The sequence below is a fragment of the Phacochoerus africanus genome, chromosome 3 (genome assembly GCF_016906955.1).
Source record: "Phacochoerus africanus isolate WHEZ1 chromosome 3, ROS_Pafr_v1, whole genome shotgun sequence".
Classification (NCBI taxonomy): domain Eukaryota; kingdom Metazoa; phylum Chordata; class Mammalia; order Artiodactyla; family Suidae; genus Phacochoerus; species Phacochoerus africanus.
This window is the reverse complement of record NC_062546.1, coordinates 157,196,625-157,213,519: the sequence shown is the minus strand read 5'-3', so window position 1 is coordinate 157,213,519 and position 16,895 is coordinate 157,196,625. Positions and strand designations below refer to the sequence as shown.

At 39.6% G+C, this 16,895-nt stretch overlaps 1 protein-coding gene across 2 annotated transcripts in view; it reads right to left on the bottom strand.

The window, feature by feature from the left end:
- The window catches only part of FAM171B (family with sequence similarity 171 member B), a 70,780-nt gene extending 58,523 nt beyond the window's left edge, over window positions 1-12,257 (bottom strand). Inside the window, exon 1 of one of the 2 annotated variants that reach the window (XM_047773032.1) lies at window positions 11,762-12,257. In XM_047773032.1, coding sequence (XP_047628988.1) covers window positions 11,762-11,981 — 220 coding nt within the window. In that variant the 5' untranslated portion in view covers window positions 11,982-12,257. The remainder of the gene's footprint in view (window positions 1-11,761) is intronic. The other variant, XM_047773034.1, reaches the window with a different exon arrangement.
- Between the last annotated feature and the right edge of the window lie 4,638 nt (window positions 12,258-16,895).

The window sequence follows — 16,895 nt, the reverse complement described above, 5'->3', positions numbered from 1 at the left end:
TTAGCATATAGATGGTATTCAAAGAAAGTGGAGTGGATGAGATCACTTTGTGAGAGAGGTGAGTAGACAGAATGCTAAACACAAAAAATTTTTTTCCTATTATGTTTTAGAATATAAAGATATCTTAATTACCTACATATGACAGTATCAAGTATTTTATGGCTGTAGTAATACTTAAGTATAATTTTTAAATATAATGTAATGATTGCATAGCAAATTATTTAAGAGTTATCAATTTGAGACTGTATTACTGATAAGGAATATTGATAGGGAAGAAAGGGGAGTAAATTGGGTCACCATATTTTCATCTTCCTTTCTCAGACCTATCTCAAGCTGCTGGATCCATGAAGGGCCCCACAAATAATCCCTGCATAGCATTCCAGACTGGATGCCAGTCCTTACACACAGGAGGCAGAACGGCCACAATAAGACCTGGATTTGTCAGGAGAGCTACATCCTTTTTATCTCTGTGTCTGTGCCCCCATGCTATTCTCTGAAGCTGTAGTTTTCCAAGTCTCAACACATGCTATTATTTATCTTTGGAACAACAGAATGTGTCAAAATACAATTTTTTTTTTCATTTGGACTTTCAAATGAAAGAAAAATTTTACAATATAAAGCCATCCCTCAAAGCAAAGAAATTCTTTGCTCTGCTATTCACCCTTCATAGCACCTACCATTCCCAATGTAATCAGTTATTAGAGAAACCAGGAGAGGCGTGAATCCAAAAAAGTAAAGAAAACATAAGGTTCAATGGAGTTTAGAGATGATATTAGATCTGAAATCCTAGAACAGCACTGGTGATGAAAATAGCAAGCTCAATCACAGACTTAAGTCACAGTAGGCTGAAATTACTATTTTCACCCCAAAAACTGTTTAAAATCAAAGACTAATACTTGTTTCAGCGGTGCAAAAGGCTTAGGTTTTCATAAATGCCTCCTTTGGGAACAAATAACAACCAGGGTAGGCTCTCATCTGTTAAACCTGATTGAAGTTTATAATCAAGCCTGAGGGATTAGATGCCTCACAAAGTCATCAGAGCCCTTATTAAGATTATTAACTTAATCTTAGTGACCCTATCTTTCAGTACAAGAGCCAAGATCCAAGATGCAGAGAGTTTCTGGCTTGACTGCCAAAAAATTCTGAACAGAAGTTTTTTTTTTTTAGGTATAAGGTATCATACCAGGTTATTATATAATGAAACTTGGATATAAAATAATTCAAACTCATGTGGCTTATCAAAAGATAATTATTGCATGTTGGTAGCCATTCTACAAACAGAATGGAAAAGCCAAATGTTGAAAGAATCGACCAGGGTACATGCATCCCAGGCAATTAGTTGGCGGGATTGGTTATGCCGCTGTCACGCTTACTAGTTTTACCCATCACACGTGCATAATAACAGAAAAACATTGTATGTTAAGAAAACAGAGAAATGTTATTTGAGTCTGAATGTGACCTTTGTCCTTGTCTTATTAAGTGCACTTACAAAGGCCTAATTAACCACGGCAGGTTTTCTTAACCTTTTGGGGGTCAAGGATTCCTTTGAAAATCTTACAGATGGTCTCAACACTAGAAAAGTGCAGACTGTGTAACTTAAAGATGCTCACGAACCCCCTACATCCTTGCACTGGCTCCCTAGAACCTCTGCCATGTAAGGTATAAGAGACAGTGAGTCTCTTCCACTTATGGGGGAGGAGACTCACCACTCTAAGTACTTTCTTCCCCCATAAACTTACTTGACCTCCCCTCAAACTTGTCACAATGAGTTATGTTACCTCCCTCTTCTTTTCTCGTGAGCCTCCAAAGTCTTCACCTTCCACACCTTGACATCCTATATTTACCCAGTTATTTGTATTCATGAGACTTCTTTCCTATTTGAAATACTATGGCACAAAAGTGATTTAAAAATTCACATCCTTTTGACTCTTCTGATTCACAAAATCAAATCTATTGGTAGAGAAAGACTTTAAGAAAGTTCAGTTATCTTGGTCATATCTGCTATGAAGAAAATCACCAAATTATCCTTAAGTAATCGTTTTGGGGGTTTTGGGGTTTTGTTTTGTTGTTTGGGTTTTGTTTGTTTTGTTTTTTGCCACACCCAGGACATATGGAAATTCCTGGGCCAGGGATTAAACCTCTGCCTCAGCAGCAACAAAACCAGATACTTTACTCACTGGGGGAGACTCCTTAAGCAACAGTTTTATCAGCCTCTATAACTGACAGGTGGTACCACAATTTCTTTTAAGATGAGGATATGTTCCAGCTTACATTGTACACTTCTCAAACACTGCCAGAACAAAACATTTAGAAGTCATTTCCACCTCATCCCAGTTCCAAGAGCCTGTGATTCCAAGAAGTCTTATTACAATCTACGAAGTGGAACCTTTTTTTTTTAATTAATTAGTATTTTAATTGATATTGGACATTGTTTCATTATAAACAGCATTAGAAAATCAGATTAGTTGTTTCATTACTACAGAGATCTTTTTTCTTGCATATGATTATGAATGAAAGTTAAACTCTAAAGAAACATTGCAATTTGGGGAAGTATTAATTCATACTTTTCTGCTACAAGTCCAGAATCAAAACAGCACAAAAATATTATAAAATATATTTTGGAAAGTACTTATTTTATGAAGAGAGGTTGTTTTTAAATGCAAATATTTGGCATATACCAATTAATTTAAATAAATGACCATATATATATATATATACATATATACATATATATATAAATGACCAGATAGATTTATTTTTCTTAACTTCAGATATACAAATTGAATTAATCATGATCTGTGCTTCATGGCATACTTATCATTGATTCATGCATCATTCATTTTACTGAGCAAAATTGTTAAATCCTACTATACCCATTACTCTTGGTGACATTTTTTCCCCTTATACAAAAAAAAGTGGCCTCCCTCTATTTCATTTTTATAATAAATGGATATTCTTTTGGTAATTCTGTCTCAGTCATCCGGACATGTATAAACAAACCCCATTATGCAAATAGGAAAGCATGAGCAGCATGTTTAAAGTTTTGAAGAAATAATGCATTTAACTCTATAGAGCCATATTTTGACAGCTTAATTTCTATCATCTCCAAAAACACTGGTGGGGGGTGGGGGAGAACAAGCAAGCATGTAATGGACCTTTGCAGCTTCTATTTAAGCCCTGATTACAGTTAACCCATTATGAAAAATAAATCATCCATCTACTCATCCTGTTTCATCCCGCTTCTGTTTGTGTCACATTCCTGTTACCAAACAAGCAGAGGAACAGGCAGGTGTAAATAAAACCATGGACACTGGTTTTATTTTATTTCAGAACGGACAATGGATATGGAATTCTACAAAATCCCTAGAGCACTTACCCCAGAGATAAGCTGAGGGCCTCACAGCATGAGCCCTAGGTTGGGACTGGACATGATCAACTGGTCACCTAAAGCCAAACTAGCCTTTAGATCCAGAAATATGAACTGCTGTTGGTTACCTATATAAGTGTTCTAAATTTCAGCAGTACTAACAATGAAAACTATATAGTTTATAAATACCGTTTCTCTACTGAACAAAAACAAAACTGAATAAGTAGTAACTGATATTACTGGTCAATGTTTAATTTCAAATTATTCCCTAAAGTGTTATGATATAGAAGCCTACTTGAGGAAAATAGCACATTAAATGGCAATTGAGATTTCTCTCATCTGTAAATTAAAAAAAATGTTTTTAAATGGCCACACCTGTGGCATATGGAAATTCCCAAGTCAGGGGTTGAATTGGAGTTGTAGCTTCAGGCCTACACCACAGCCATGGTAACACAGGATCCAAGCCACTCTATGACATAAGCCGCAGCTCATAGCCACAATGGATCCTTAACCCCACTGAGGCCAGGGATCAAACCTGCATTATCATGGAGACTATGGCAGGTTCTTAACACACTGAGCCATACCAGGAACTCCTAAAATTAATTTTACATCTTAGCTTTTGTGCAAGACAGAGAAAACTAAGACATTATCGAGACATTTTACCATCTTGGTACACTAGGTCATGGAGGCAGATTTGACATATTAGTAATGTGGAAAGCAATTACCATTTCCTTGACACCCTCTACGCTACAGGAAATGGCACTCAGAAATCACTCACTCATTTCAGGCCCAAGCGAATTCATCTTTCACTCAAAGACAAAATCAACAAATAGTTAAGAATACTGCCTAGTCCTCAAAACATTCTCTGACATAAACTCTACAAATGCGTTCTTAGGTTAGTCTCCCAAGGAAAGAGAAATAAAAATAAAATAAACAAATGAGATCCAATCAAACTTACAAGATTTGCAGAGCAAAGGAAACCATTAAGAAAAAAGACAAGAACAAAAAGGCTGTGGTGCAAGGGGCTGCATCTCTGCAGAGCTGGGACACAGGTTCGATCCCCAGCCCTGCACAGTGGGTTAAGGATTTGGTGTTGCTGCTCCTGCAGCATAGGTTGCAACTGCAGCTTGGATCTGATACCTGGCTGGGGAACTCCACGTGCCATGAGGTTGCCAAAAAGAAAAAAAAAAAAAAAACCTAATAGACAACCTATGGAATGGGAGAAAAATTGTTGCAAATGACACAATCAGCTAGGGCTTAATCTGGAGTTCCCATTGTGGCTCAGCAGAAACGAATCTGACTAGCATCCATGAGGACACAGGTTTGATCCCTGGCCTTCCTCAGTGGATTAAGGATCCACATTGCCATAAGCTGTGCTATAGGTCACAGACTCAGCTTGGATCTGGCATTGCTGTGGCTATGGCATAGGCCGGCAGCTGCTGCTCCAATTCAACCCCTAGCCTGGGAACCTCCATAGGCTGTGGGTGCGGCCCTGAAAAAGACAAAAAGGGGGGAGGGGGGCTTAATCTCCAAAATATACAAACAACTCACACTACTCAACTACAAAAACAAACAACCCAAATGAAAAATGGGCAGAAGACCTAAATAGACATTTCTCCAAAGAAGACACACAGATAACCAGTAGGCAAATGAAAAAAATGCTCAACATCACTAATTATTGAAGAAATAAAAATCAAAACTACAATGAGGTACCACCTCACACTGGTCAGAATGGCCACCCTTAACAAGTCCACAAATAACAAATGCTAGATAGGGTGTAGAGAAAAGGGAACCTTCCTACACTGTTGGTGGGAATGTAAATTTGTACAACCACTATGGAAAACAGTATGGAGGTTCCTCAGAAAACTAAATGTAGAACTACCATATGATCCAGCAATCCCATATGTGGGCATGTATCCAGACAGAACTTTCATTCAAAAAGATATAAGCACCCCTATGTTCATGGCAGCACTATTCACAATAACCAAGACATGGAAACAACCAAAAAGTCCATCAGCAGGTAAATGGATTAAGAAGATGTGGTACATATATATAATGGAATACTACTCAGCCATAAAAAAGAAAAAATAATGTCATTTGCAGCAACATGGATGCAACCAAAGATTCTCATACTAAGTGAAGTAAATCAAAAGAGAAAGACAAATACCATGTATCACTTATATATGGAATCTAAAATATGGCAGAATTAACTTATCTATAAAACATAACTGACTCACAGACATAGAGAACAGATTTGTGGTTGCCAAGGGGGAGGAGGAAGGGAGTGGGATGGACTGGGATTTGAGGTTAGTAGATGGAAACTATTACATTTAGAATGGAGGGGCAATGAGGTCCTACTGCATAGCACAGGGAAGTACATACAATCTCTTAGGATAGACCATGATGGAAGATAATATAAGAAAATGAATGACTGGGTCACTTTTCTATACAGGAGAAATTGGCACAGCACTATAAATCAACTATAATTTTTTTAAGTAAGAAAATATATATTTCAAAAAAAGAAAGTATATATATGTATGATTGGGTCACTGTGCTGTACAAAAGAAACTGGCACAACATTGTAAATCAACTTAACTTTAAAAAGAAAAAAAAAGAATACTGCCTAATCCTTAAGACATAGTCATAAAAGAGAGAGAATCTAAGAGGCACAGAATCTGATATGTTTGGGACATATGGATTGTGCTTACACAAAGGGACAATTAAAGAGACATCTCCAAACAGAATCGTAAAAGCAAACAGAAGCTGTTTTCTTAAGCTTATGATGTATTTCAGCATAGCTTTCAGAGTTTTAGAATTGTCCAGGTAAATAATCCAAAGCATACTTTTTACCAATAGCAGATGGAAAATACTGCATCTATTTCTTAACTAAGGCAATTCGGACTAAAAGAAATTAAGACACATTACACTAAGCCAAGTCAATGAAGACATTACTGCAGCTAACCTAGTCAGACAGAACGTTGAAAGAGAATCAAGTTCAATATTTATATACTTAAGAGGGAAGAGTTTTGTTTCATAAAAATATTTGGTAGTTTCTGTTCAGGCACATTAAGAACATTGAAAAACCACCACTAAAACAAACTGGAATCAAATTCAACACAATGGCATGTGTTTTTCAACCTGTAATCAACACCAAGAAACAGATCCCTTTGGTTATTAAAATCCTGGAAAGAAATCATAATTACCCCATCTGGGAATATGGCCTTTAAAGCATGAGTACTCTAGATAAAATAGTCAATGTCTAATCCCACATCTATTGATTTTCAAATTTCTTGAACAGAAAAGCAAATGCTTTCACAAATGGGAGATTTCAGAGTTTCCTTAAATCAAGAAATTTAAATCAAGTTACTTGAATTTAATAATAAGTATATAGTAATAGTATATACTGAATTTCATTATTTTTTAAATTAAATTTTATCAGGTTAAGTAGGCCCCAGCTACAGACAATATGAAAAATTTTTTTTCAACTTTAAAGGTGTGCCACTGAGCCCAGTAATTCCACTGATAGGCATTTACTCAAGAGATATAAAGACAGATCAACACAGAGACTTGTACAAGAACGTAGCAGCCTAATTTACAATAGCCAAAATGGGAGATAACCCAAACATCCATCAACAGAAGTGATAAATCAAACTAGTTAATTCATACAATGGAATACTGCTCAGAAGTAAAAAGGAATAAACTACTGAACATGCAACAACATTGATGAAATCTACGGAAATTAGACTCAAAGAAGCTAGACACAAAACAGTACCTCCTACATAATTCTATTTGACGAAAACCTAGAAATTAATCACTGATGAAAACAATCAGAATAGTACGCAGTTGTCTCTGGGTCAGGGCTAGGAACTGCCTGTGAAGGGAACACGAGGGAACTTTTTCTTTTTCGGCCACAGTGACAGCACATGGAAGTTCCCTGACTAGGGATTGAACCTGAGCTGAAGCTGCAGCAATGCTGGATCCTTAACCCATAGCCCCAGAGTGGAAACTCACAAAGCAACTTTCTAAGGTGATGTAAATACTCTGTATCTTGATGGGGTGATGGTTATACAAAGACACCCATCTGTCAAGCGAGTATAGCTCAGGTATATACAATTTACCTCCCCATGCCCCTCAAAATTCCCACATAGTGGAAATGGGTGGGGGTGCAAGTAAAATGATCACATCAGAATTTGATCATGGTTAAACTTGGGTGATGGATATGGTCTTTTTATAAAATACTATTCTGTTTATTTTCTTATATTAGACATTTTCCAAAATAAAATATTTATAAATATATGTCAGTGAAATGTACAATCAAACTTGTTTATACCATGAAAATATGCCTCTCAAGAAGCTTTCGCTTTACACAGAAGACATTTATAAAACTCTATGGAGATTCCCCTGTGTCTGTGCGTCACATGGAGAATTTGAAATGGAGCTCATTATTCTCTCCAGCTCCCTCGCCCCCACCCCAGCATGCCTCCCATCTAATGTGCCATCAGAGTGAATATGATATGGTTGTCTCAGCTACCACCATCCCCCAAATTAATTCTTCCCTGGCCCCTCAGATATTTATTTCTAACAATACTTCTGCAGAGAGAGAAATCAGAGCTCCTGCATACACTGGAGAAAACAATTAATGTGACAGATCTCAACCTTAGTCTTTATTTCACTACCTCTGAAGATGGTGTTTTATATAAGATAATTAGAAAATGAAAATTTATTTCTTTAATCCTGATTTTTTAATCTCATATTCAACTTCTTTTAACCTCCCTTTCTTATTTCCCAGCAAGACAAAGACATAAATTTTTAGAATAATAAAATCCAGAGAAGAGTAACCAGTCAGTGGTCAATTTTTTTGCTATGGACTTATGAGGTTCAGTCACCCATCAGTCACGAAACATGTCTTATGAGTTTTCTAAATTTTGCCTGAGAAAAGTCCTATTGTTTTTCACATAACATGTCTAAGAATCAAAAGTACCCACCATACAGAGACAAAGAATGAGCTTAGACTCAGTCTGAACTATTTAAAGATATGTTAATACCCTCCTAGGTCATAAGAGAATTATAAGTGCACCTGGGTAAAGAATCTTCTTGATAGAACCTGAAAAGTAGACTTAAGTATTGGTATCTATCAGTTCTCTGAAGCCAGCATAAGATAAACACTGAAATTAACTTTTTTTAAAAAAGACACAAAATTTATAAACTTTATAGCCTCCACTTAAAAATATTTCTACCTAACATTTCTTTTTATATGAACCCTGCTAAATTCCAATGAAGAATTTCACAAGATGTTAAATAACAAATAGTCATAAAGTAAAAGCGATCCTTGATGCTGGCATTTTGTTTATTCATTTATTCATTAACAAAACTTATGGGTGGAGTTCTTGCTGTGGCACAGTCAATTAAGAATCCAACTGCTGGAGTTCCCATCGTGGCACAGTGGTTAACGAATCCGACTAGGAACCATGAGGTTGAGGGTTCGATCCCTGGCCTTGCTCAGTGGGTTAACAATCCGGCATTGCAGTGAGCTGTGGTGTAGGTCGCAGACTCGTCTTGGATCCTGCATTGCTCTGGCTCTGGCGTAGGCTGGCAGCTACAGCTCTGATTAGACCCCTAGCCTGGGAACCTCTATATGCCATGGGAGCGGCCCAAGAAAAGGCAAAAAGACAAAAAAAAAAAAATTCCAACTGCAGTAGCTCAGGTTGCTTGCTACAGAGGTGCAGTTCAATCCCAGCCCAGTACAGTGGGTTGAAAGATCTGGTGTTGCCACAGCTGTGGCTTTGGTCACAGCTGTGGTTCAGATTCAATCCCTGATCCAGGAACTTCCATATGCTGCCCGTGCAGCCATTACAATGTAAAAAACAGAAAGATAAACCTTATGGGTACCCATGAAAACCAAGTGCTATTTAGGTGCTAGAAAAATATGTAATAATTCAAAGTAATAGTGAACAAAGAAAGCAGAGTTCATGCCCTCATAGAGCTTACTTTTTAGTAAGGAAGGGGAGACAGGCTTACAAGAAAGGCTGAGGATAAGTGCCATGGAGGAGACTCAGTAATGGAAGGTCATGCAGATTGCTATTTAACACAGCTGGTCAGGAAAGGCATCTCTGTTATAGTGACATTTGAGCAAACCTGAAGAATAGGAAGTTCCAGAATTCCAGACAGAGAAAATGACAAGCACAAAGGCCCCACACCAAAGCCCACCTGCAAACTGAAGAAACAAAGAGCCAGTGTGACCCCAGTGCTGGGTTATGGTCCGAGTACTGGAGACTGGAGGGGGAGGGGCAAAGAGGATGTAGGCCTTTGTGGGCCATTTTCAGTCTGGGCATCTAGTGTGAGAGATAGGAAGCCATTGGAGGACTGTGAGCAGAAATGATCCTACTTAATGTTTTTTTAAAAGATTACTAGCTGTATGAGAACAGATAGTAGAGTAACAAAGGTTGAAGCAGGAAGACCAGTTCAATCTAGAGATCACAATGTGCTCAGAGGAATTTTTTAACTTCATTTGTTTATATGCCTGCATTTCTTTGTACAACCCCATATTCCTGTAACTAAAACAGCCATCAATTAAATTGCTCTCTTGCTACTGGCTTGGAGAGTTAAGAGTTTTTAAGGGAAAAGCAACAGTCATCTTATGCTACTTTTGAGGCTCTCGTTTGATCTACTGTCTAGCGGTTCCTTTATTTTAATTAATCTAATAAGTAAGTAAGACAAGAACTGCTAGTTTCCCAAACAAACCTTTTAAAAAGTATTCGCTCACAAATGTCAGAAAACAAACATTTTCATTTGCATGCCAGGTACAAAAGATTTCATGTTATTTCAGTTATTCATAACACTCATCACAACCTATCTATATGGTCATACTCAAAACCCCTTTAACTAATGTTTCCAAAAGATGATAAATCGAAATAAAAATATCCTGCAAACCATAAAAAACCATCATTACTCTCAAACTTATGTTTCCTAATTTATGAAACCTCTCTCATAATGAAGACAGGCTCTAAATCACTCTCTCACTTAAGTTTAGCAAACAGCCTAACACCTGCCTCGCCCAAACCCTGTGGTTAGCACTTATGGTTATAAAAAGGCAGGTAGGAAAACCACCTCGCACCACACACCTTTCAAGACTTTCAGCCATGCTGGAGTGTTATTAATTAGTTTAAAAGGGTGTCAGAAACACATGCTTTCCTGAACACTTTGGTGATTTCATCTCATACTCAGAGCACTCTGATAAATTAAATCATCCTAGCTGTATCAGGAATAGCAGCTGGTGAGTACTGCTCTTTGATGATGAGCAAGCAGTACAAAATAAGATAGCGAATACCAATTTTTAAAATCTCGTTTCAGCATCTTGTATAATGTTACTAGGCAGGATTTTTAAACAAAAACAAATGTTATGGTTCACTTTGGTTTTGCAGAAACCTAAGTCCACTTGCCAAAAAAAATTTATGGCTTTCTTTCCAAATTGCAGGCAGCTTCTACAGCAGGGATGGGAACCGGGGCGAGGGGCGGGGGGAATAAACTATTAAAATGGATAATCCAGCCTTTTGCTTACCTGGCGGAGATTTAATTGGGGCGGGGGAGACACAAGGCAGGAACTGAGGAGCTGTAACAGCTACATATACTAAAGATATTTCCTCACCCTCACTGAATAATGTTGACAATCTGCCTCCTTCCGTTCTACGAACAAGTAAGGAGATTCCCCTCTCAGGGGGCAGGCTTTGCTGTACTAACATCCACTACAGACTATCTCATCCATTCCCTTCTCCTTTTCCCTTCCCTCACTTATAAACTCCTATTTCATTTTCGTTTGTTTCGTCATACTATACTGAAGGCATTCTTGCAAACTGCCTTAAACCCTTACCAAGATAAGAAGAGACATAAGAATGAAGATTTATTTCTCCAGGGCTAAATTTAAATATACAGGCGGGCAAGATGGTGAAACGGGGTGTGTGGGTGTCTATTGCAAGATTTTTCCGTTTCTAGGAGAGAAAAGGATAAAGAGCAGAAGGCTGTAGGGATTTGAGAATTGTGTGCGTGTGTGTGTGTGTGTGTAAAATCATTCCCAGGGCAGAGGGGAAAATTCAGGAGGGGGGACGAAGACAACGATCAATCGAGGCAGTCACTCACTCCTACCCCTCCCGACCCCTCCCCACTCCACTGCAGAGCTCTGCGCTTCCCAGAAAGCTCATCACCCAAAGGGCAGATTCCCGAAACCAAAGCAGAGCCCGAGTCCCGGGCAGGCGGGACTCTGGAGAGATGGGGAAGATGGGGGTGGGTAGAGACAGGCGAAGGGAAACCATCTGGCTAGGGAAGGGACGAGCAGACCAGCGATGCCAGATGAGATCGCTGGCCGAGATGGAAAGGCAGGGCCTGGCTGCCAGGACCTACCTGGAACAGTGGCGATGGAGGATGCCTCTGGCACCTCTGGCTTCTCCTCAGCTTCCTCCCGCTGCCGTTGCTGCTGCTGTTGCTGCTGCTGCTGGATGAGGCTGAGGTCGGATCGGCTGAGCTCCGCTCTGGCGGCCGCGGGGACCAGCCGCGCCTTCAGCAGCACCGCGGCCAGGCCGAGGAGCAAGGTGCAAGGAACGCGCCGGCTGAGCCTCGCCATGGCCGAGAGCCAGAGGGCCGCGGCGGCATATTGCGGAACTCCGGGCGGCGGCGGGCGCCAGGGCTGCGGGCTCTAGCAGCGCCCGCCCGCTCGCTCACTCGCTCGCTCCCCGTCGCGCGGTCTGCCTTGCACACCCTCACCGGGAGGAGGAGGCCCGGGAGGCGGAGGGGACGCTGGGGGAAGAGGAGGGGGTAGTTAGCATCCTCTTGCACGTGACGCGTGGGGCGGGGCAGCAGCCCCGCGCCCCTTCGCCGTCTTCGCTAGCAGCTGGGCTGCTCCAAGGCCGCGCGCTCTGCAGGGTGCTGGAGAGCTGTTGGCCTCAGAGGGTAAACGAAAAAGGAGGGCCGGGGGTGTGGGAGCGCAGACCTTCAGATGCTCCAGGCCCCTACGGAGACACGGGAAAAATTTGCAGAAAGTAAAATAAAATTCTCCCACCTGACCCCAAAGTTGAAGAGAAGGGGTCATATTGATTACCCTCCTACAGCATTTAACGCAGCACCAACAGGTCAAAAAGCCCGGATCCCAAAGTATAGGCTTTGGGCCGTTAATTAGTCAGAAATTAAACTGCAGCATTCCAAATTTTGATTAAACTTCCTCTTTCTGCCCAAGTGGGTATTTCTTTTCTATATAATAAAATATTCTTAATCATATTTCCTCTAATTGAGTCTACACTTTTAATTTGTTCAAAAAATATTTTTAAATGTGAACCAGGTGCTCACCATGTGCTAGTATTTACTCAGGTGCTTGGAATAAGCAAGCTACAATCCTTGCATTCTAGGTGCTCACTATCTGTTAGGGCAGAAGAGCATATAAACAAATTATAATCGAAGGTGGTGGCTGCCACTGGAGAAACACTACAGTGCAGAGGTTGGGTTGAATTGGAAGAAATTAACTTTGTGGTATGTGGAAATGGCCTATGAAACACTAGGAAAAGTGGAGCTTAAAGAAGAATAGGAGTTCCACAAATAGGTGGGTACAACCAGGTTATCTAAAAAGTGGAGTGTTTGTGTGTGCAAAGCCCAGAGGTGTGCAGTAACACAGCGCGGCTTGGAAAACTGTGAGCAATAATTATGACAGTGACAGTATTTTAGATTGAAAAAGAAAATGGAGATTGGGTCATTTAAAAAATAACAGCAGGAGTTCCCTTCATGGCTCAGTGGTTAACCAACCTGACTAGGATCCATGAAGATGCAGTTCAGTCCCTGGCCTCGCTCAGTGGGTTAAGGACCCAGTGTTGCCGGTGAACTGTGGTGCCAGTTGCAGACGCCCCTCGGATCCCTCCTTGCTGTGGCTGTGACATAGGCCAGTGGCTACAGCTCCAATTCAACCCCTAGCTTGGGAACTTCCATGTGCCATGGGTGCGGCCCTAAAAAACAAAAACAAAAACAAAAACACTCCTATAGTACTTACTGTGTTCCACACTGTTCAAGCCCTTTATATATGTTGCCTCTTATAATAACTTTGGTTGCTATATAAGGAAACTTAAATTTACACTGGAGGTGATTATGAATAGTGAAAGAGATTAGTCAGGGAAGGGACTTGCAACCAATCTGCATTTTAGAAGGATCACTTTGCTATCAATATGGAAGATGGATTGGAGTTCCCGTTGCGGCTCAGTGGGTTGAGAACCCAACTAGAATCCATGAGGATATAAATTTGATCCCTGGTCACGTTTCAGTGGCTTAAGGATCTTGTGTTGCCACAAGCTGTGGTGTAGGTTGAAGATGTAGCTTGGATCTGGCATTGCTGTGGCTGTGGCATAGGCCGGCAGTGCAGCTCCGATTTGACCCCTAGCCCCGGAACTTCCTTATGCCACAGGTGCTGCCATAATTTAAAAAAGGTGTGTGTGTGGGGGGGTAATAAAGAGCCAGTGAGGAGATGTCAAAGATTTGTGAGATTGAAAGGAGTAGGAGATTCAGTATGCAGGGCTAGAATCAGAAAAGATAGTTGATTGTTTGGGTGAGGAGAACAGAAGAAGAACAATGGGTGTTTAGTGTGACACTCAAATTGCCTTATTGAGATCTTGGGTGGCTGCTTATGACATTATCAAAATTAGTTGGTACCACTGACTTAGTCCCTTTGCATTTGGAGTGCCTGTGGGACATGTCATAGTGTAATGTAAATATGATCTGACTGTGTCATCACATCCTTTACCATCAGGGTTGATTCAGCTGATTCGGCAGATTGGACAGTCTCTTTCCACACTCACTAGTCTTCTGTGTGTTCCTCTCAATGTTTCCAACTTGCTGGAAAAGAAGAAATTTCTCAGGAGTGGAAAATTATTACTTGGTCAAGAATATGAAACTAACCATAAAGTAAAATGATGATAGGCATTTTATATACAAAATCTCCTGAGAGCAGTTCTACAAATTAGTTCTTACTACCCTGTTTAGCAAATGGAAACACTGACAATCACAGAAGTAACTGTCTTGGCCAGGGTTGCAATGATAATACGTGACTTTACCTTTCTGCACGTTTGAAATATTTACCATAAGCTTACATTGCTTTTTTTAGTGATTTTTTTAGACAAAAACTTTAAATGTGGGCTACATGTTTTTTGGAAAATAGATGCCAAAGTTAGGCCTCTCACACCAAACACCACTTTTCCATTATGGCTTTGCCTCATCTATGTGAACAGCAACTATGGGGGGAGGCTGAATGCGGAGTCTTCACTAGTTTAGTTAGGCTGTTTTTGTTGCATTTTCTTCCAATCACCTCTGCTTTTGGAGAGAATAAAGGAGAGAAAAAGGAAAAATCTCCAAAATGTGACTGGCAGATCAGAAGAAAAGGAATGTTACGAAGATTTCTGTCATCCTGCATGATGGTGACCAAGTCACCTGTAATATATTAGATAGAAGCTGACCTTCCAAAGGCAAAACCACTAATATCACAGCCCCCAACAAAGGGTATACATAAATCCTTCAATACTTCAGATGGTCGAAAGAAATAATTTGTCAATCAAGATAATTTTTAGATGTTTTTAAATGCTCCATTACACCTATAACTTATGCTTGATTTCTGTACAATATACAAAAGCCTTATTATTTGATGTACTCAGGGCTAGCAAGTAGTGAATCAAAAAAGTAGGCCAAGAGACAAAAAAAATATTTTAAATATATTTTAAACTGCTTATTTTACCTTAAGTATATATTCATTTACCAATTTTTTGATGTAGGGCCAAGAATTTTTTTAATATCTGGTCACATCCTAGAATTTGAAGTCATAAACCCACACTTATAATGCACCTCTATTATTTGCATTTTTTGTTAAGTGGAAAGAGTTTTTAAAGACTCCTGACAGGCAATTTGAACGCCAAATCCTTCTAGTTTGAACTTTCCCCAGTTACACAATTTTCTCCAGCCACTTAGTATTAAACTTAGTTTTCAATAGAAAAATATACATCATTTAAATTTATATTTTAGCCATTCCTTATAACATAGAACTGCCAAAAACAAGTGTGTGAACAAACATAACTGACTTTCAGCACAGACACAAACCAACTGGTAAGGGAAAAACAAAGCAGATGTTCAGGAAGGAGTATCCTGCTAACTGCATGCAATATGGTGTCAGCCCGTGTGTTTTACAAAGGAATGGAAGATGCCAGTTGATCTAGGAAGTTATTTTCAAGTTCCAAATCCATAATACTGTTAAAGCTTAATGCAATGTAATCATTAATGTTAGAACTTTATTTTAATAAATATACCGAAAAGCCATCAGAAAGCAGAGTGTAATACCTCGCATATATAATAGTTCTTCTCCACTTAAGATCTACTTATAGCTCCCTATTGCTCTTAGAATAAAGTCCAAAATCCCTAACAGATTTACAAAGCTTTACAATATATGCTTTGACTTTGCAGGCTCATCTTTTAATATTTCCTACATAAACACAGAGATGGGGTTGGGAATGGGGAGGGGAGAGGAGGGCAGGGGAGATGTAGGGATGGATGGAAGGAAAGGGAAGAGAATGATTTCTTTTAATCCCTTGAACTAGACTTATCTGGTTGCACATATTCATTTCCTCTGCCTGGAACTCTATTCTCTCATCTCTTTAACTGACAAGCTCCTGCAGAGCCTGAGGTTAACTTAGATATTACATCCCCTAGGATACATTTCTTGACACTCTTAGCTTTGATTAGGAGCCCATGCTATGAACTTTCATGACACCTTGTATTTCCCCTTAGGACTCTATTACTTAAAATGGATATTTTCTTGCCTGTATCCTCGCTAGTGTTGGTTCCACACAGGCCAGGGTCATCATGTTCACAGCTTTATCTCTATCTCCTGCCACAATGACTAACAGTGCTTGTTTGCTTGGTTGATTAAACCAGTTTTAAGAGGCAGAACTATTTGTTGACAGAGAAGGGCCCAGAATCAGTCTCCTCTATTATCCACCCCACACAGCTATGTGATTCATAGAAGCTTTTAGGCTTCAGTTTTCTCACTGGTATAGTGGGAGAAATAATAGAGTCTATAGGAGGTACAAAATAAGATAATATATAAAATACATAGAGTGTCTTGCTTACTCCTATAGTATGAAACAACACATTAACAAAATGAAGGATAAAATTCATAAGAGCACTTTAATAAATGTAAAGAAAGTATCTGACAAAACTCAACACCCTTTCATGATTAAGAAAAAAAAAAAAAAAAAGAGTTCCCTTCATGGCTCAGTGGTTAACCAACCCGACAAGGAACCATGAGGACATGGGTTTGATCCCTGGCCTCGCTCAGTGGGTTAAGGATCCAGCATTGACATAAGCTGCAGCATAGGTCAAAGATGTGGCTCAGATCTGGCATGGCTGTGGCTGTGGTCATGGCTTAGGCCAGCTGCTGAAGCTCTGATTCAACCCAGGAACATCCATATACTGCATTTTTAAAAAGAAAAAAGAAAAAAAGTTCTAAAAAAATTAGGTA